Here is a 21,661-nt window from a genome sequence, read left to right as displayed (position 1 = left end):
AGACTTTGCCCTGCCATTTTCCCCATAAATATTCCTGTGTTTTTCTTTGGATTTCCTTTGTACTTTCACTGGGAGATTTTCTGCCTTTACTTTCTTTTGTGGTGATGACCGTGTTTTGTGTTTCTTTGTGCAGCACATACTTAAGCATATTTTGCAAGGCTAGACAGGTGTTGACAAATTATTTCAATTTCTGTTTGTTATGGAAGGTCTTTTTTTCACCTTCATTTGTAAATGAGATTTGCAGGGTACAGTATTCTGGGTTGACAGTTGTTTTCTCTTAAGACTTGGAATATATCTCGCCATTCTCTTCTAGTCTATAGGGTTTCTGATAAGAAGTCAACCTGTGAGTCTAATTGGAGAGCCTCTGTAAGTAATCTGGCATTTCTCTCATGCATGTTTTAGAATCTTTTATGTTTTACTGTGGAGAGTTTGATTACAATGTGTCACGGTGGAGATCCTTTCTGGTCATGTCTATTAGGAGTTCTATGTGCTTCTTGTTCTTGGATGTCCCTTTCTCCAAATTAGGGAAGTTTTGTTATTTCACTAAAAAGGCCTTCTAATTCTTTCTTTCCACGCCTTCAGGAACTCCTAGGACCTATATGTTGGGTAATTTGATAGTATTCTGTAGATTCCCAATAATAATGTTTTTTGTTTTCTAATTTCTTATTGTTTTTGGTCTGATTGTATAATTTTCTGCAGTTTGTCTCCTGAGTCGAATTTTCTTTCTTCTGCTTCACCAATTCTGTTTTTAAAGCTTTCCACTGCATTTTTTATTTGTCCTATTGAGTTCATTTCCAAGATTTCATTTTGATTTCTAAGATCTCAATTTCATGGGAGTAATTTTCTTTCATGTCATATATGCAATTTATTAGTTCTTGCATTTGCTTCTGATTACTTCTAAGTAATCCTACAATAAATTTTTGACTTCCATTTCTGGCATTTCTTCAATCTCTTCATCTTCACAGTCTAGTACTGAAGTGTATCCTTTTGGGTCATCATGTTGTGTTCCTTATTCTTATTTCTTGAATTAAAGCATTTGTGGAGATACTCGTTGGTTTCTTTTTCACTGTGGCAGGTTTTATCTTTGGACTATGCCTCTGTGGATTAGTGGAGTATCTACCCTTCAGTGAACACCTAGAGGTGTGTGGTGGGTGTGGCCAGGGAGCTCTGTTCAGTTCTCTAGGGTGAAGGGAGTATCCAAGGTGACACCCAGTTTGGACATGGTAATTTTTTTTTTTTTTTAAATCACAGGAGAAGTTTGTTCCGCTCTGTTGACATAGACTCAGCTCACCTCCTCCCCTCAAAGGAGACCAGTGGCTGAGAGCTAGCCCAAGTGGGTATAATAGTCACCTGTGCTGCCACAGGACCACGCAAATGATTTGTGCAGTCCTTGATGTAAGCAGATTCCCCAGCAATGTCCCTCATCAGGTAACCAGAAAGCCCTGAGCATGTCTAGTTTCCCACAGTGACTGCCCAAAGTCCCAGCCACACTCTGTGCCCTCACACACAGCCTCACTGTTTTCACAATCCTGGCACACAAGCCTCCCATGGTCACAAGCACCCAGCCTCCTGTCAGTTCTCCCCACCAGACTCAGGAATCTCCACTCAGCTGGTTGCTGGGTGTGGACACGAGCTGATGCAGCTGTTATGTATGTCTAAAATGTCACCTGTTCTCTACTGGCTTATTATGGGACACTGTTGCAGGGTGATCGGGGAGAGAGAAATGTGACCCCTCTTTTTTTCTCCTTTAGTTTGGCAGGTACGCTGTCTCCCACAGAATTTCAAGCCAGATTCCCTCCAGGCTCTTCCTGCAGCTTTATTGTCAGTGGCTGGGCTAACCTCACTCTCCAGCACTGGTGTGGAGGCTCTTGGCTGCTGGGGTCTGAGTTTTGTGCACCCCCGCCCTCCACATAGGTTCACTGTGTCCCTCTAATTTGTTTGGAGTTTCCTCTACTGTTTTCTCCCTAACTTCCTTGAGACTACAATCTCTCCACTTTTTAAAAATTATCTTTTCCTAGACTGGAGCAGTAAGCTCCCTCCCTACTCTGCTATCTTAATCCAATCTCTCTACTGTCTTTTGACATAAAGTGTAGTAGATAAAATTCCAAGGCTAATCCATTTTTCTTCCTCATAAAAATGACCTGAACTTTTTGCCTGAATATCCCAAACTTTTCTTTTCCTTTAAAAGACAGTTTCGGGGCCGGCACCATGGTTCACTTGGTTAATCCTCTGCCTGTGGTGCCAGCATCCCATATATTGGCACAGTTGTTCTATCCAGTTGCTCCTCTTCCAGTCCAGCCATCATCTGCTTTCTCCCATGTGCACTAGCAGGAAGCTGGATTAGAAGTATAGGAATCAGGCCTTGAACTGCATTCTGATATGGGGATGCAGGTGTCCAAACTGGCAGTGCAATCCACTGTGCCACAATATGTGCCCCAGGATCATGGTTTTAAAACCCACTATGACATTTGCTTTATGATTAATTCATTGTACAATGTCACTATTAATATGGTTGGATTTTTGTCAGTTTACTGTTTTCCAGTTGATTTCTGCCTTCTTTTATATGAGTGAACATATTCTGGTATATTTTAATTCCTTTAATGATTTTTTTCAGTATGTACTTTTTCAATTATTTCTTTAGTAGTTAACCTAGACTTTATACATCTTTTTTTAATATTAAGCATACATTTCCACTTTTATTTTCCAGAGAATAATTTTTCTTCAACCTTTAAAGATCACATTCCTTACATGGGCTTTGGTGGAGGCTGTAGGGCAGCACCAGCAGGCCTAAATTGGGGTGGTGGTGTCTGGTCCTTGTAGGCTTCATGATATAGATTTCTGACCACCAGGCTGTGAACTGCGTCCACCCACACAATAATGTAACTTCACACAGCTTCAATGCACACAGGCATCGAAAACACTGCTTTGGCAACGTCCCTGACGGCTGCAGCCTCCAGTTTCAAATGAAAAACTTCTTATTGGCCTTGTCCTTCAGCACACAGTGACAGCAGTTTGCTGCACGTGGCCACAACCCCTTTTAGCATGGCCATTGTTCCTTCACTTGTCATCTTGGAACCAAGGACCCAAAAGAATGATCTTATCAGAATCTACTCTACAGCTCTATTCCTTCTAGTCAGTTGCACACTTGTGTATCACTGCATCACAGTCTAAATGCATTAACACTTCTTATAATCCTAGGTCTTTCATAATACCTGAAGGGAGAGCAAGTACATTTGCTAGTCTTCTTATTTATCATTTCTCATTCTGTGCATTTCTTCCTGTAGATTCATTATTGCGATACAGGCGTCCACACACTTGATTTTTGCAAATACACATTTCTCTGTTATATGCACAGTTATGTTGTTTTATAGAACAAGGAGAAATAGATTAACTGCAACATCTTAAGTTCCTTTGTAATTTTCACTTAATTTTTTGAGGCAGGATTTGTCAGTGTGGTCTTGTTTTCACACTGAAAAAATTTCCTGCAACATTTTTTCTAGATGTGCGTCACAAGAATTCTCACTTCAGCTCACCTTGTCTTTACAAAAACAAAAACAACCTCATTTTGCCCTCACTTCTGATACTTTTTGAAATAAGATTCTTGGCCAGTGCCACGGCTCACTAGGCTAATCCTCCACCTGTGGTGCCGGCACCCCAGATTCTAGTCCTGGTTGCTCCTTTCAGTCCAGCTCTCTGCTGTGGCCCAGGAGGGCAGTGGAAGATGGCCCAAGTTCTTGGGCCCTGCACCTGCATGGGAGACCAGGAGGAAGCACCTGGCTCCTGGTTTTGGATTGGTGCAGCACCCGCTGTGGCGGCCATCTGAGGGATGAACCAACGGAAAAAGGAAGACCTTTCTGTCTCTTTCTAACTCTGTAAAAAAAAAAAAAAAAAAAAAGAAAGAAAGAAAAGAAAGAAAGAAAGAAAAAAAAAAGAAATAAGACTCTTAGTTGAGAAGGCTTTTTTCCTTTGAGCAGTTCTTCCTGCTATTCTTCTGCCTTTGGGCCCCCACTGTTTCTGAGAAGTTAATTTCCACAGGGTTTTTCTTCTATATATTTAATCTTTCTTTTGTGGTTTTCAAGATTTTTTACTGTCCTGTGCAAGATGAGTGTTTTTTTTTTTCTTTTGATGTTTCAACATTTTTTTTTGCCATTCATAATTTTTTACTCCATCTGGGTATGGATCGGTTATCTTAAAATTGTTGATCTTGGGTTACCATTTTTCATCAAATTTGGGATTTTCAGGTATTTATAATTTGTTTTTTCTTTCTCCTTTAACACCAGCACATATAAGTGATTTTAAAAGCATTTTAAAAAAAGATTTATTTATTTGAAAATCAGAGTTTCAGAGAGGGAGAAACCAAAAAAGTCTTCCATCTTGTGGTTCATGACCCAGGTGGCCACAATGGCCAGCACTAGGCCAGGCCAAAGCCAGGAGCCAAGAGCTTCATCCCATTCTTCCATCTGGGTGCTAGGGGCTCAAGCACATGGGCCATCTTCCGCCGTTTTCCCAAGTGCATTAGCAGGAAGCTGGATTGAAAGTGGAGCAGCCAGGACCCAGTTGGGATGCAGGCATTATAGGTCAGCTTTGCCTGCTAGGCCACACCACCAGCCTGATAACTCATGTTTCATACTTTTCTTTTTTCTCTTGTATTTTTTGGATTGTGTTATCTGCATTCATACCGATTAATCTTTATTTCCAGATTCTTTTTACTAAAGGCTGATTTACTTTTGAGCACTTCTCAATTCATCATTGCAGTTTTTGTAGCTTGTAATTCCAGAATTTCCACTTAGTTTTATTGTAATTCCTTAATTTACTGATATACTCCATTTGATGGAATATTGTCACATACCTTCTTTCACATCAGCATCAATTATTTCCTTTCGTTTCAACATGTTAATAATTGCACTTTGAGGTCTGCTTCCAACATGTGGGTTGTTTCTTCCTCTTGTTCTCTACGTATGGATCAATTTCTTGTTTCTCTGCATGTCTGAATTTTTTATTGAAAACCGGGTATTTTAGATAACATGTCACAGCAGGTCTGCATATTCCTGTCTCTTTCTTCCCAAATTGGGCTTGTTTAGTTACTTGGCTAAACTGTTCCAGCTAAGTCCTTTTACCCTGAAAAGTGTGGCCTCTGCTGTTCTTCCTTAGACAATTAGGTCTGGGGGTATTTAATCACCCTAACTTCTCCCTCCAATTCCAAGCACAGGAGGATTTTTTCTTTTAGGAGAGGGTTCTGCTTCACTGTTTCCCTTCCTAAACTCCCTGGAAAGGTTCTAGCCAGTTTGCCTCTATTGTTATTACATCCTGCTGTTAGCAACTACTTTTTTTTTTGACAGGCAGAGTGGACAGTGAGAGAGAGACAGAGAGAAAGGTCTTCCTTTTGCCGTTGGTTCACCCTCCAATGGCCGGCGCGCTGTGGCCGGCGCATCGCGCTGATCCGAAGGCAGGAGCCAGGTACTTATCCTGGTCTCCCATGTGAGTGCAGGGCCCAAGCACTTGGGCCATCCTCCACTGCACTCCCGGGCCATAGCAGAGATCTGGCCTGGAAGAGGGGCAACCGGGACAGAATCCGGCGCCCCGACCGAGACTAGAACCCGGTGTGCCGGCGCCGCAAGGCGGAGGATTAGCCTATCGAGCCACGGCGCCAGCCAAGCAAATACTTCTGCTAGCTAACCTCTATACTTCATTTGTCACTGTTAGCGGTGGGGGTGGGGGGAGTTGATTGCTCCTGTAGAGTATCTTTGAATCTTACTCTACCTCTGTCATTCTTTGTTGAACTTTTTGTTGGTCTTTTCTTGTTGCGACTGCCTGTTGCTATCATGGAGCTACCAGTCTCCTCTTCACTGCCATTACGCCATACCCCACAGCAACAATCCACTGTATTTGGCAACACCCTCATACTCTAACTCCTCCATTACTCTAATATACACAGTCAGGCCCTTTGGTGAATGTTATGGAGCTGTTTTTATAGCATGCCATTCCCACTTGATAGACTGCTGTGCTGTTGATACAGAGCTGAAGATAAATAGTAGCCTTTTTCAGAAACGACACCCACAGCCTGCAAGTGGGGAAGTGAGTGGTAGTCTCTGGACTTTTCTGCTTGCCTCACCTTGTATGGAACCTCCACCCTATGGGTAAGCTGGGGCAAAAGCATTTGGAGTCCAATATTGTTGATGTGCCATTCCTGTGTCACAGCTTCTGAACTACAAGCAGGGACCAGAGAGAGGAAGCAGCTTTAGACTCCTTGGCTATTTTTGTTTGGCAAAGTGCTTCTGTAACACGAAACTGAGGGGAGTGAGAAGTAACATTAATCTACTCTTCAAAAGGACAAGCTGTAGGCCCAGACTGGGATCTGAAGAGAGGGGAAGTGAGGTCAGGGCTCAAATGCCACAGACTTTTTTCTTTTAAGCCTAGATTTAGATTTTCTTGAATAAATATTTTGGCAGTTTGTACTTTTGACAACTTTCAGAAACTTAAACATTTTTTAAAAAACAATTTTTACCTGTTACGGTTGTTTCATTGAGGAGTCAGTGGATTTCCTCAGTTGCCGTTTCAAGTGTTTCCTGATTACTGTTTAATGCATGATTAAAATACAGGCAATCAGGACCTTTAAGGCAGTATGTTCACAACCTGAAATAGTGTTCTGCTGCCATCAGTTGATTCAACATCAACATGAAGCATCCAGAATAAATAAGCAGTATTTTAATAGTTACTTCAATATATTCCCAAAGTGAAGCGTGTTCATAGTTCATTTACAAGTGCAATGTTACACCAGTAAATGTTACATGACCTGCTGTAGAAAGTAAATAACGCTGATTAAGAATCAGTCCTGAAATAGTCTGCTGAATTTCTAATTCTAATAAATAGATTAAAAACACAATTGTGAATGGTATAAAGATGTAAGAAACATACGTGATAAAATCAACCTCAAAAATAGAGAATCCACACTCTTCCCAGATAATTTAGGAACTCAGACATTTTCCTCAGCTGAAACATGCTGGCCACAGAGAATATGGTAAAGATGCCTTTCAATGGTTGGAGTATATAAATCTCCAGAATATGAGTACTGATGATCAATGGATCAAAAGCAACAGAATTTAGAAAACACATTTAAACCTGAAGTAATTGTAGAAATAAGAAGACGATTTACAAAGAATTATTGAGCTCTAATCATCATCAGAGTCTGAATCGTATTTCTTTCCTCCTCGGATAGTTTTCTTCTCGAGCTTTGTGAAGTTTGTTCCAAATTTCTTTTGGTTCTGAAATGGTGGCTCCATTAAATTTCCACTAAAAATAAAACAAATTTGAATAGTATTTTATCCTTCATAGTTTAGAACAGTTGAGACATTAAGTTTTAGTAAAAAAAAAATCTTTTCTTTCTCTTAGAATATAACACAATTTCTTTGTAGTATGTATCATGGAAGAGGTATAATACCCACCTTGATGATTAATAGCTTTAAATCTCATTTTGTACCACTTAGGTAATTTTTTTCCCCCATTTGTCACTAATTATTCATTAACATTTCAAGGTTCTGTCAACAGAATTTTTGATTGAAAAGCACAGAAGAGCATTTTGGTTTTATTGGTTCTGGATATGGCGAGCCTGTATTAGAAATTCTTTTTACTGTTAGAATGACAAACAATGCTACTCTACTTCTCATAGCTAACCTGCTATAACTAGCTTGATTCTGCTTAATATTCCTCAATATTCAGGTCTCTAGAGATATCAGCAAAACTTATGGAATTCAGTATCATTGGCCTGGAATTGGTATTAAACTTTTCAATGATGTCTGAGAAATAAAATGTGACATTTCTTTAAAAAAATATCTGGGGAGTATTCCTAGAAGCCAGATGTTAGTTTTGAAAAGTCATTTGTCACTAAAAGGAAGCACAGCCCCTTGCAGAAACAGCTGATTCAAGTGAGAATACAATGTAACCCCCAACACACCTTGTTTATACCAGAAAAGAAGTGCTCCAAGAATTATGGGGCTATGTCCAAAGAATACAGAGGCCAGCATGAATGAGGCCCTAGGTCAAATCTGGGGCTGTGTGAATGTCAAAGTAAATAATAACAGTAAGACTACAACTCACTGAATACTAAGTGGAGGAGATGGGAGAGTTCTTCATTAAATTACCATTTGGCCTCAGAGAACAAGGGTTCATTTGACGTACAATTATCACTAGAAGTGAGACAAACCATCATCCTAAACCTCCTGATGTGATGCACCAGAGAAAAGGGATCCAGCATCACTTCCATAAAATGCTTATCAAAAATGCATATTATGAACCAAATCTTGAGGAAATATTAGAAAACGCAAAGGAGGGATGTTCTATAAAATAATAACCTTATATAGAACCTTGTTCTATAAAATAATAACTCTTCAAAAATACCAAAGTCTTGAAAAATAAAGAAACTAACAAATTGTAAGTTACAAAAAGCTAAAGACATATAAGTAGATGTGACACTTTTTTTTGTACAGAGGACATTACTGGGATAATGGTAAAGTGTCATAAGGTCTGTAAATTCCTGTCTATATAATTCCTATTTTAATATTGCACTGCATCTAAGCAAGAAAATGTCCCTCTTCCTAGGGAATACATATGGAAATATTTAGGAGTCAAGGGATATCCATAACTTCTACTCAAATGGTTCTGAAATAAAATTTTACTTGTATCTACAAACAGAATGATAAAGCAAACATAAAATGTTTAAAATAAGAGAATGTGGGTAAAGAGTATGCAATGTGTTAGAAGTGTGAAGTCTTTTCAAAGTATATAAATTTTAACATTAGTATTCTATGAATATTCATAAAATGAAACCAATTTACATAGTGTAAGAATGAGGTAGGCATGTCTAGTAGAGGATTTAGAAAAAAGTAGGGAGGAAGAAGGGGAGAGAAAAGATGACAACTTTCTACTCACTATACCTTTGGAATGATAACTGCATAATTTTACCTGTTATTTTTGCAAATCACTAACAGGGGCAAGATTTAAGATGATGTTCTCCTTTGTGGAATTAGATAAATTATTTTTTTTGAGAAGTGGACAAAGAGATGAATGAGAAATGGACACTGCATTTTAGACTTTGAGACTTTTCTCCACAGAAATATAAACTAAGCACAGAACCCCTAAAAAATCTAACATTTCAAAATATAACCTTTATAGTAGCGTGTTTTAAATTTCCCCAAAGAGAATCACTTAAGTCATTGTCAACTGGAGTAACGGGGCCTCAATCTGAAACAGTCAACTTGTTATTTTGGGTTTCCTGACTAACACAGAATCAATTTCAATAGCATATTTAAAGGTTGAACACTTTTAGTCAGGTGTACTCTAAGACTCAGATTTATCTAGAAGTCTGGTATTTTTTTTTTTTTTTTTTTAAGATTTACTTATTTATTTAAAAGCAGAGTTACAGAGAGACAGAGACAAGGAAAGAGTGGTATCTTCCATCCACTGGTTCACCCCCAAACGGCTGCAATTGCTGGGCTGGGCCAGGCTGAAGCCAGGAGCTGGAACTCCATCCAGGTCTCCCACATCAGTGGTAAGGGCCAAGCACTTGAGCCATCTTTGTTGCTTTCCTAGGCACAACAGCAGGGAGCTGATTGGTGGTGGAGCAGCCTGGACTTGAACCAACATCCATATTGGATACCAGCATCACAGGCAGCAGCTTGCTTAGGTTGCTGCACCACAAAGCAAGCCTCCACAAATCTGATCTTTCTGTGCTAATCATTTTTTTTTTAAATTTATTTTAAAGACGGAGTTACAGAGAGGCAGAGGAAGAGGCAGAGACACTGTGACAGAGATCAATCTTCTATCCACTGGTTCACTCCCCAGCTGGCTGTAACTGTGCTGATCCGGAACCAGGAGCGAGGTGCTTCCTCTTGGTCTCCCATGCGGGTGCAGGGGCTCAAGGAGTTGGGCCATCCTCTATTGCTTTCCCAGGCCATAGCAGAGAGCTGGATTGGAAGTGGAGTAGCTGGGATGTGAACCGGCACCCATATGGGACGCCAGGACTGTAGGCGGTGGCTTTACCCACTATGCCATAGTGCTAGCCCCCCAATCACATTTTAAGAGTTATGCTTTTAAACTTTCTACATCTCAGTTAAAAGCTATTAATTTAGTAAGATACAAGAAAGTGGGGCTGGAATTGTGGAATACTGAGCTAAGCTGCTGCCTGCATCTCTGGCATCCTGTATGAGTGCCAGTTATAGAGTCCCTGCTGCTCCACTTCTGACCCAGGTCCTTGCTAATATACCTGGGAATGCAGCATAGGATGGCCCAAGTTGGGCCTTTGCCACCCATGCCGGAGATGGAGATGGAATTCTTGGCTCCTGGCTTTGGCCCGGCTCAGCTCCAGCCCTAGCCACTGCGGCCATTTGGGGAGTGAACCAGTAGATGAAGTTCAATCTCTTTCTCACTCTGCCTTTCAAGTAAGTAAATCTTGGGGGAAAAAAAAAAGTTACAAGAAACTTCTCTGAAAATGCCAACTAGATATGGATTAAATGTTTTTCTGATGAAAGTTACCTGTAGTTAAGAATATCAGAGCAACCGAGCCTCCATTCCAGAGTTTCCGTAGTGAAGTCATCTGAATTTCCTAGGTCGGTAAATCCAACAACATAATCTTGTGTTTTCCCGTCTTTTACCAGTGCCAGTGTGGGAATGACTTTGATACGCAGTCTCTCACAAAGGAAAGGTGCTTTTTCCACGTTCAGCTTCAAAAATTTTGTCTCAAGATGTTTCTTGGACAATATCACCAAATGTCTGTCTAGTATTTTACACCTGTAAGTCACAAAACAAACATCAGTAAGGTACATCTTTATTGCTGTTTCCCTTATTCATGTTTCCTGGTACCTCAAACAGGAAACATTAAGGACAGATCTAAACTTCATAGTACCCAGAGACCTTTAAGAATCAGAAATGAGCACGGCTTGGGCTCCTGTACCCACATGGAGACCTGGAAGAAGCTCCTGGCTTTAGATCAGCTCAGCTCTGGCTGTTGCAGCCATCTGGGAAATGAACCAGTGAATGTAAGACCTCCTTCTTTCTGTCTCTACCTCTGTAACTCTTTCAAATAAACTAAATCTTAAAAAAAAAAAAAAAAGGATGCTGCTTGAGCCACCCATATTCCATACTGGAGTGCCTGAGTTCAGGTCATGGCTCTGCTTCCAATTCTGGCCTTGGAAGGCAACAGGTGATGGCTTAGGTACTTGGGACCCTATCTCTCTCGTGGGACACCTGGACTCCTTACTTGAGCCTGGCCCAGTCCTGGCAGTTGCAGGCATCTGGGGGGTGAATCAGCAGAAGAAAGAGCTCTCTTTGTCTGTCTGCCTTTCAATAATAAATACATCAAAAATTTTAAAAACACAAAAAATGCAAGACTTATTATTTATAATCTACCTACTATAACCCAAGAAAAATTTACGGGAGAACTCAAGAAATATGGGATTACAACAGTAAGAATAGATGAAGCAACTTAAGACACTACACTTACACTAACGCTGGAGAAGGCATCATGTTTTCAAGTGGCCTCTTGATGGTGTCACACCACCATCTAACCAGATTAGCTGAGGACTTGAAATTAGCTTTCGGGAAGAACCCAAGTGTTGTACTCCTGTTTTTGTGTTGCAGGCCTTAGAAGAGTCCCAGTGGCCTTTGCCCTACCACTAATTGAAGGTGGAATGAAATACGAAGATATACAACTCAAAAGACAAAAGCAGCATGGAGGTTTTTTTCCCCATTAAAAAAATTATTTTCATTTGACAGGCAGAGAGAGAGACATAGAGATATTCCACCAGCTGGTTCACTCCTCAGCTGCCCACAACAGTCAGGGCTGGGTCAGGTTGAAGCCAAAACCCAGGAACTCAATCCAGGTCTCTCAGATGTGTGGCAGTACCCCATCTACTTGAACCATGATCTGCTGCTTCCCACTGCACTCATTAGCAGGAAGTTGGACTGGAAACAGAAGGGCCAGGACATGAACAGATATGGGATATAGGATCCCAAGTGGCAACTTAACCTCCGTGTCACATGCCTAACCAGACATGGGGCTTTTAATAGTCAGCAACTTTGGTATTTGGAGAAGTACTGTCCTAAAACACAGGCAAGCTTAGACGATTCCAGTGGTCACAGAAATAACTGTTGCATTCTGTAAAATCCGGGTGCCTGATGCTATTATTTTGGAAGTGGAATTCAAGACAAGACTTGGGAATACTGAAAGAAAATACCAAGTCACAAATGTGACAGAACCACAATCTTTATGTTTAGATTATGATCAACCTATTTAGACATTTAGCAAAAGATTCTTGCTGTTCAGCAGTTAAAATACACTTATCATTTACACCAATGAACATCCTGTGGAATGTTGTCTTTTTTTTTTTTTAAGATTTACTTACTTATTTATTTGAAAGTCAGAGTTACACAGAGAGAAGGAGAGGCAGAGAGAGAACTTCCATCCACTGGTTCATTCCCCAACTGCTGCAACAGCTTCACTGACCCAAAGCCAGAAGCCAGGAGATTCCTCCAGGTCTTCCCACATGGGTGCAGGGGCCCAAGGACTTGGGCCATATTCCAATGTTTTCCCAGGCCATAGCAGAGAGCTGGACCGGAAGTGGAGCAGCTGGGACTAGAACCAGTGCCCATACAGGATGCTGGCGCTGCAGGCAGCAGCTTTACCCGCTATGCCACAGCGCCGGCCCTAGAATGTTATGTCTTTAAATCTATTCCCATGCCAGTATTTTATTAATAGGTAATTTAGAAAGATGAAGTGCAAAATAAGCAGCATAATCTGTGTACATTTTGGTGTAGCAGTAAAGAAGCTGCTGGGAACACCTGCATTCAATATTAGAGTACCTAGGCTCAAGTACTGGCTCTGCTCCTGATTCCAGCTTTCAGCTCATGTATACCCTGGAAGGAAGCAGGTGATGGCTCAAGTAATTGGGTCCTTGACACTTACATGAAATACTCGGATTGAATTTCTGGCTTCTGGCTTTGGCCTGGTTCAGCCTTGGCTGCTGTAGGCATTTGTGGGAAGTTAAATAGCAAATGGGAGATCTCTATCTCCCTACATCCAAACAAAGTAATTTAATCAAATCTTATAGTGATTATATATCTCCTTTTGTAATGTTATAGAAAAATCCTATTTTGATAATCTACATTGTATCACATGTCTTTAATGTCTTGAGACAAAAACATTAATTGCACTTGGAGGTTCAATTTAAAGGGAGGGCCTAGAAAAAGAATGGGGGCAGATTATTAAATATTTTTAGTAAAAATATTGCCTGTGTCTTGCTCAGAGTATGTAAAACATGCTCTTTAATTTGGCATATATATATATATATACATATATATATATACTTTTTTTTTTTTTAAAGGCAGAGATAGAGAGAGAGAGATCTTCCAACTTCTGGTTTGCTTCCCAAATTGGCTGCAACAGCTGATGGGGTCTCCCACATGGGTACTGGGGCCCAAGTACTTGGATCATCTTTCACTGCTTTCTCAGGCATATTAGCTGGGAGCCAAATTTGAAGTGGAGCAGCTGGGATTCAAACCAGCGCCCACATGGGATGCTGGCACTACAGGTAGAAGCCTAGCCTTCTATATCACAGTGCTGGTCCCTAATTCGGCAAATACTTTTAAAAGGTATTTTGCTATTATAACTAAAACAATACTTACTATAAAATTTCTGAAATTCTTCTAATGCTTTTCTATACCTTTTAAGTTGTTTACCCACTTTATTTTTCTTTGAAGTCTAATTTTTCCCTTCTCTTCCCAACCTCTTGAAAAGATAAAAGTGTGTTTTTTTTTTTAAAATGGGCAGACATTTATATTTTTAAATATGGTAGGCCTTTTGAACTGTGCAACTTAATTTTTGAGTATCTGAGAATTTGTTTTATTATGTAATTGATAAAATGCCTATGTGTACTGTTAGTTCAACCATATATTTATACTGAGTCTATGTGGTTATAGTCCCATGAGAAATCATTTGTCACAGTGTTCACCAGTTTATAAAAACTCAGGGTAGGAGCTTACACCTATAATAATTACGGCTGGACGTTTCGCCTAGCATTAAGATGTCACTTGGGACATCCACATTCCATACCAAGAGTGCTTGGTTAAGATTCTCAGCTCCACTTTGAGTCTGGTTGTTACTGTACACCCTGGGAAGTAGCAGTACTTGGGTCCTGTCACCCATGTGAGAAACCTGAATTGAGTTTCCAGCCCTGGACTTATATCTTGCATGATGCAGACATTTGGGGAGTAAACCAGGGGATAGAGGATTTCTGTATCAAATAAAAACTGAGACAAAATTTAAAAAGCTGAACTGCCCGTTAAAAAAATTAAAAAACCATTTATTCACTGGTTCTTTTACCATTTTCCACCGAGATTTCATTACTGAACTACATATGTGATATAGGAAAGAAACTTTCAGGACACAGTAAACAGGCATCAAGATTACAAGAAACTTTTGCTAAACCCAATCTACTTGAGAAAAAAACTATACTAAGTACATAAAAGGCAAACTGACAAAAGACCCAAGAAGCATTTGGTGTCATACTCATCTAAAGCTTTTCTCAAACTTTACTGGTCATAACACCAGTACCTACCTTGAAGGGTTACTGTGAATATTCTAGCCTACAAGAAAGCATGTAGTCATATTAAGTACCAAGAACTTCGCTAGATAAACAGGTTAACTAAATGATTCGAATTTTGATCTTCAGCTCTGTCTGAAAAGTACTCCTGGTGCCACACTGTTTACACTTCTACCAAATACATTTACCAAACAGCTTCTATTTGTTGGGCACTGTTACTCTAGGGCAGGGGTGGAGAACCTTTCTTCTGCCAATGACCGTTTGGATATTTATAACATTCATGGACCATACAAACTTAGCAACTTAAAAATGAGGGTGCTACAGATTTACTGAATTTTGAGTCCTGCCTGCGGCAGCCTTGGCAGGGCCAGACCACATGCTTTCACGGGACAGATGTTTCCCCACCCCTGCTTAGTGCTACGCACTCAGGGCACAGTGGGCCACAATGCAATGAAACTCTGTGCCTTTCCATAACTCTCTGGTCACACAAGTGAACAAATAGTATCAATCATATACACTGATATGATACCAACATTTCACCTCTTGACGACTGGCAACTTAAGGAAGGTGTGCCAGTGGGAGATGACAGTGTACTACAAATGCAGAGTGTTTCTCTGAACCCTCCCCCCTTCCTAATCTCTTCCCTCCATGCTTCCTTACAGGGGATTTTCACCAACTCAAATGAAGCTGTGGGGCTGGTGCTGTAGCATAGTGGGTAAAGCCACCACCTGTGGTGCTGGCATCCTATGTAAGTACATCCTATGTAAATACATAAATCCTATGTATTTATCTTAAAATAAATAAATAAAGATGTCCCAGATCCTTGGGCCCCTGCACCCATGTGGGAGACCTGGAAGAAGCTCTTGGTTCCTGGCTTCAGATTGGCCCAGGTCTGGCCATTGCAGCCATCTGGGGAATGAACCCCCTCCCCCCCACCCAGTAATTCTACTTTTCAAATAAATAAATAAATCTTAAAAAAAAATGAAGCTGTGGGTTGTCAGATGAAGACAAGAGCCAGCACGCAGCAGAGGCAAGAGGGCAGAGCTGAGACAGCAGTGAGTGACAGGGACCCTACAATATGGTGGATGTCCATCTAAGGCAGGTGGTTGCAACTCAGCAATGGAACAGTGCTATTGCAGTGAATTTCAGCTCTGCTACTTTCAAGTTTTCTGATTTTTTTTTTAAAGAAAAGTTCTAAAATCTAGATTAAAACGAGGTTTCTCTCACTTTTTTAAATGCCATCACCTAATCAAATCTGTCGGCCAGAAAAAAGAGAAAGATTGAGTTCTCTGGTTTACAGTCTAATCTCTTCTGAGGCATGTTCACTTTCTAAGACATCTGGGTCCTCAGACAGGGCTGCTCAGCCAACAGAGCTGCCAGCTGGGGAGTGACTGAGCACCAACTGTGAAAGTCTGTGGGCATATTTTAAGTGTATTTTTCTCAGATGTTTTTAGCTAGTGAAAATATAATTCAGGAAGTATAGCTATTCATATGGGAATATTGTTGTTTTTCAGTAGTAGTCACACTTTCACATCACAAGTCTAAGTTAACTGTTAAAATAACATTAGTTTAACTTGAAAGTGCTGACGGACATTAAAGAAGGCACTGGAGTACATAGAGTACAATGAAACAACGAGAACGAGAAGGTGGTTCTTTTAGTTTTCTCGGAATATCTCTAGCCAAACATCTCATTCTATTTCAGAAAAGTCACAGATGGAAATAAAGTTACCTGAATGTAGAATCTCTGTAGAAATGGCAAACCACTTTTTTGCTCTCCTTGACTTCTTGAAAAAAGTCTCTCTCACTAGGAATTTCTCTATATTCCCCATGTCCTTTAGAAAGCCATTCCTAAATTGGAGAGAAGCAAAGTATTACACATGTTCAGTATCTCTCAGTACCACCTGGCATCTTGAGTGTCCCAGTTGCCATAGTAATTCTTAAAGAAGTTGATTTTACCTTGCAGAGAAATGAATCCCTGGAGAGTTTACCACATTTCTAGTGTCAATGCAAAACCACCCATGGGCACTGACTGCACAGCACTGCCCAGACAGGAGACATGAACGTTGTAAGTCTTGGCAATTTACAACATTTGCTTTCTCAGAACTCCCAAAATAAAAATTGTGTCTCGAAAGACCCAGTAAACATCCATTTAATTTTTTTGCACTCTTGAACAAAAACCAGAAGTCACTACAAAGCATTTCGTAGTAATGCTAGGAGTCATGGCCAGGCAGCCCAGGAGAGAGCAGCACTGACACTGCGGAGCCCCGCCTGCTCTTGCTGACCACCTCAGGGAGACACACACCTCTTCTACGCTAGCCACCAGTGGGCGGTGTCCTTGGAAGAAAAGGTAGTCTACTCACATGGTGCCCAGAACCAGTGAAGATCTCACGTCCAACCCAACTCCCCAAATCAAATCAACAAGTCTGGTAACACCTTTCAGCTTCTGGAACCTTTTCTGCGGCAGGCAGCTGGACCCCATGGCTGGAAGCTGGGTCTAATGAAAAGGGGCACTGGGCTTATCTGCAGAAGGCATATGTATGAACACATGCACTACCATTTTTGGCTATGGCTTCTAGCAGCCTCTCTGAGCCTCCATCTCCTCATTTGTAAAGTGCAGATGACAAAACAATTATCTCCTGTGCCGTGAAATGAAAATAAGGCAATCGATAGGAAAACACCTGAAAAGCTAAGTGGCTCGCGTGCTTCAAGGCATCTGTTTGCATCTATCTCATCTTTAGGAAGGTCTTTTCACATCAAACTGCAACACATCTCTAGCTTTGATCTGTGCATCTCAGCTTGGTCTTAGATAAGTTTTACCTCTTTCACACATCAGCCTGTCAAATATCATCACCCATCCTGCCTAAGTCTTCCCTTCTCCTCAGTGAACATTTCCAGTTCTTTTTACCTTTTTCCTACATGAAGATTCCTAGATTTTCCTTTTCCCAGATGTCCTCCTCTGAATGTACTCTCATCTGCCCATGAACTTTCAACACACGGCAGAGGTCTGAATCTAGCCCTCCAGAAATGGCCCACCCAAGGAGGCCAGGAGTGCCATTTTTGTTCTGCCTCTGGACTTCAGCTGACACGGCCCGGACTGTATTGCTGGTTTTCATACAAATTTTTATCAGCTTACATTGAGCTCTCTCTCACAGGAGGCCCTGATAATGTCACCTTTTTTTTTTAAAGGTTTATTTGAAAGTCAGAGTTGCACAGAGAGAGGAGAGGCAGAAGCAGAGACAGAGAGAAGTCTTCCATCGATGGTTCACTCCCTAATTTGCCTCAAGGCCTGGAGCTGAGCCAATCAGAAGCCAGGAGCCTCTTCTGGGTCCCTTGCAGGTACAGGGGCCCAAGGACTTGGGCCATCTTCTACTGCTTTCCCAGGCCATAGAAGAGAGCTGGATCGGAAGTGGAGCAGCCGGGTCTCCAACTGGCACCCAAATGGGATGCCGGTGGTTCAGACCAGGGTGTTAACCCACTGTGCCACAGTGCTGGCCCCCCTTACGATGTCTTCTTACGTGTAGTCTCTATAAAGACTTTAAGTTCTCAAATACAGTTCCTCCACACTGTTTTCCTGACTCACCAAAGACACTTGCCTTCAATAGAAAGTGTTTGTTTAAAGTACTCTTAATTCTTTCATTACTTATCCTCATGTACTGAACCAAGACACTGAAGACCCGAGCCTGTCCAGATTCCTCTGAGGGTGTGCTCACTCTTCACCTTGGCCCATGCTCAATGCCTGTCCAGAGATACTCCCCATGCCCCTGGACTCCTAGCACAGAACCTCCCATACAGCACATGCTTCCCCAAAGTGGATGGGCCTGCCGAGGTGTGGCGGCTGGCAGCACCTGGCTCTCCCCGTGACACCTAAGCCTCTGCTAGGCTCCACTTCTCCTCCTTATCCCTCTGTTCCCTTCCTTAGTGCCACATTTTTGGCTGCCATAAGGGTAGGAGGGTTGACACAGGAATCCATAGACTAGCAAAGGCCTATCGACTGCTGAGTACCAACCACTGCATTCAGATTTCCCCAATCCCTTCATGGATCCCATATGGCATCCCACATGAGCGCAGGTTTGAGTCTCAGCTGCTCCACTTCCAATCTACCTCCCTGCTAATGTATCTGGGAAAGGAGCGGAAGATGGCCCAAGTACGTAGGACCCTGACAGCCATGTATGAGACCCAGATGGAGTTCTGGCTTCAGCCTAGCCTGCTTTCCTGAACACAGAAGCCACATAATTACAAGATTATGCTGCAAATGCCTGAATTAATCCCTTCAACATAAATCGACTCAAAGCCTCTCATCTTCTTTGTCTTATCTCGTTTGCTTTGAAGACATCTAAATTCGGATGGACATAATACTCCTGGAAACTGCCAACTCCCCAGATCTTCGGACACTGTTTCTGGTCTACTGGCTCAACTAAACAAATCCAAACTCCGAAAACGATCTTGGGCAGTTCTTGCTTTTACCTTACTGTGGAGAGCAGCACTGATTTGGCTAATTTAAAAGTGTCTTTAAAACTTTTTTTTTTCCTGGACAAACTTTTAGCAGTGATAGGTACTTTGAATTCAAAAAACCCTAAACATGAGGACCAAAATATGCTACAGCACACATATATATAAGTTGTTAGGCGCATACTGTTATAGCAATGTCAGAAAGCAGGGCAGAGAGGTTACTTGTTTCTGCTGTTGAGCTTTCCTTAGTGCCTCAAGTCTCTTTTCTTTGAGGCGTTCCAATTCATCCTCGTCCATCTGATCCAGTTTCTGAATTTCAGAATCCAAATGTTCTTCCACCAGCTTGGTAGTCTGAAGCAACTGGTTCTCCAGGACTTTGGAAAACATGTCGACAGATGCGTCTGCTTCCATTCTTCCAAATGGCACAGTTCAGCCTTGGGCTGGGAAGAGAGTTTACAAAAACAGAAAAGCCAACAATCAGCAAGCAGCTTTCTCTCTTACTTTCACAACTTCTGCAGTCGGTACTCTGTGTACGTCACGGACTACTGTGTCAGCACCCGAGCATTTGACATTAGGCTTAATAATTTTCAATTAAACGTTCCACCCAAAAGCTTAGACAGTAATTGTAGGTGTTTCTTAGTCTTTGTCTAAACTGAAGCAAAGATAGACAAAGACAAATCTTTACAACCACAACCAGACCACAGAACCATGAGTTGTGAAGTGATAATTAGTGATTATACTGATAATCAGTATTCTTTACCAAATGGAAAGGGAAGCAAAACAGATGTGGCTGTGAACAGTGATAATTTATAACTACTGAAGTTTTACACATACAGCATGTACATTTATCAAACCTTGGTCCAACAGAGAGTTCAGTCCATTAGATTGTTTTATGATCACTGCCCAAGTGAGTTTCATGTCTTTAACTCCTAAGGAACCGTGTCAGAATTTGTGTAAGAGGGCAGCGTCAGGTGTTCTATAAGCGTTAGTGTCCGTTCCTACTCTCCTATACCTAACAGAATCTATGAGACTGTAAAAAGTAATACTGGATTCAATTTATTTAAAGCCAGTGTACTTAGCTTTGATGTAAAATAAACACTTCAAATATGTTTAAAACATGGATGCCACCCCACAACCATCACTCCACTGTGTAAATGTCTTAAAATTCAATTCAGATGAGAAAAGATCTAAAGTGCAGCATATGTTTTAAAAGAAATGGTGTGTTTTCTACCAGCAACAAAGGGCGATTTTATGTCTGAGTTATTACCATAGAAATACGATTTATAATTTGCCTGCCAAAGCAAATTATAAATGGGAGACCTGGAAGAAGTGAGCTACGGCACATTTACAAATATAGGCTGAGCATCTCTAATGCAAAAACCTGAAATGTTCTAAAATCTAACTTGTTGAGCAACAACATTATAGCAGCCACTTAAAGTCCCATACCTGATCTGATGTGATGTCAAAATGCAAGTGCACTAAAAATATTATACAAAATACCTTCAGGTTAGATGTATAAGATGAAAATAAAAGGTAAGTAAATTTCATGTTTTGACTTGGGTCCCATTGCCAAGATAACTCATCATGTATATGCATATATAGTTCAAAATCTGAAAATAACTCATCGTGTACATGCATATACTCCAAAATCTGAAGAAAAAAATCCAAGATCCAATACGCTTCCAGTTCCAAGCATTTCAGATAAGGAACAGTCAGCCTGTGTTACTGAAGATCTTAGAAATCTGAGTAAGAAACTGAATTAGCACAACATCAACGCTGGGAAAGAGACGGAGCTGTACTCCGACTACAGTAAGAGACTCTCCAGGAAGATGTCAGAGGCCTGCGCCGCTCGGGGCGGGGACCAGCCCCAGGCGAGACGGACCCGGGCCTGGGCGGCAGCACCTGCTACCGCCAGGGGCTCGGCGACGCTCACGCCCGGGGTTTTCAAAGAACAAGCTCAGCACTGCGGAATCGTGGGGGCGGCTGGCGGTCGTGACCCCATCCCGGAGGGGGTCAGGAGACGGACGGAGGTCCTGGTAACTTTTCAGCCTCTGATTTCTCCTTTTCTACAGCTCCAGTGGGAGGGAGGGGCGCGGCCCCGCGGGTCCTCTAATCCCCGACCCACTCCCCTCCAGGCAGACGACCAAATGACCAAGGGCCCACGTCCTTAGCAGCAGCCCCGGGAACCAACAATAACCCCGCCACTCCCTGGGCCCCCGGGACCAGACCAGCGCTCAGTTCCGGCAGCCCTGAGGGCAACGCCCCCGGGCGCATGCGCCGAGCCGCCGCCGCCGCCCGGACACCGGCGTCCCGGCCGCGCCCCTCCCCCAGCCGCAACGCTGAGCAGCGGTCTCTCACGTACCACCGGGCCGCGGTGGCTGGTTCTGCCGCACCACCCTCTGCCTCACCCAAGCTCTCGCCGATTCCTGAGAAGCGACGGTAACAGCCGCTTAACAAGAGCGGTCCACTCTGGTTTCAGCCTCTCAGCCGCTGCCGGCGGGCGCGGACATGCGTCACTTCCGCCTTCTCATTGGCTGCGGTCGTCTCGCGATACAATCTACATTGCCCGAGGGAGGGGGAGGCTGGGCGTATGGCAAGCGCCTCTACGCATGCGCCCTCCC

The 21,661-nt window shown here is 42.0% G+C and overlaps 1 protein-coding gene and 1 pseudogene across 3 annotated transcripts; both read right to left on the bottom strand.

Moving 5' to 3' along the window:
- Positions 1 to 2,582: 2,582 nt before the first annotated feature.
- On the bottom strand, positions 2,583 to 5,918 carry LOC127489670 (small ribosomal subunit protein eS26 pseudogene; annotated as a pseudogene).
- Positions 5,919 to 6,683: 765 nt separating this feature from the next.
- TXNDC9 (thioredoxin domain containing 9) lies at positions 6,684 to 21,639 on the bottom strand. Of its 3 annotated transcripts, none has more exons than XM_002709951.5 (5): positions 21,449 to 21,639; positions 19,263 to 19,480; positions 16,321 to 16,439; positions 10,528 to 10,782; positions 6,684 to 7,290 (listed from the first exon to the last, which is right to left on the bottom strand). In XM_002709951.5, exons 2-5 carry the CDS (start codon positions 19,449 to 19,451, stop codon positions 7,170 to 7,172), a joined length of 684 nt encoding a protein of 227 aa, XP_002709997.1. In that variant the 5' UTR covers positions 19,452 to 19,480; positions 21,449 to 21,639; the 3' UTR covers positions 6,684 to 7,169. The 3 variants fall into 3 exon arrangements, with proteins under 3 accessions (XP_002709997.1, XP_008251622.1, XP_017195123.1); XM_008253400.4 differs by having other exon boundaries at positions 21,403 to 21,606; XM_017339634.3 differs by lacking the exon at positions 21,449 to 21,639 and adding an exon at positions 20,487 to 21,310.
- Positions 21,640 to 21,661: the final 22 nt, after the last annotated feature.

Source organism: Oryctolagus cuniculus, chromosome 2, assembly GCF_964237555.1.
Source record: "Oryctolagus cuniculus chromosome 2, mOryCun1.1, whole genome shotgun sequence".
Lineage (NCBI taxonomy): Eukaryota > Metazoa > Chordata > Mammalia > Lagomorpha > Leporidae > Oryctolagus > Oryctolagus cuniculus.
The sequence above is the reverse complement of the archived record's forward strand: the minus strand, read 5'-3'. Positions and strand labels throughout refer to the sequence as shown.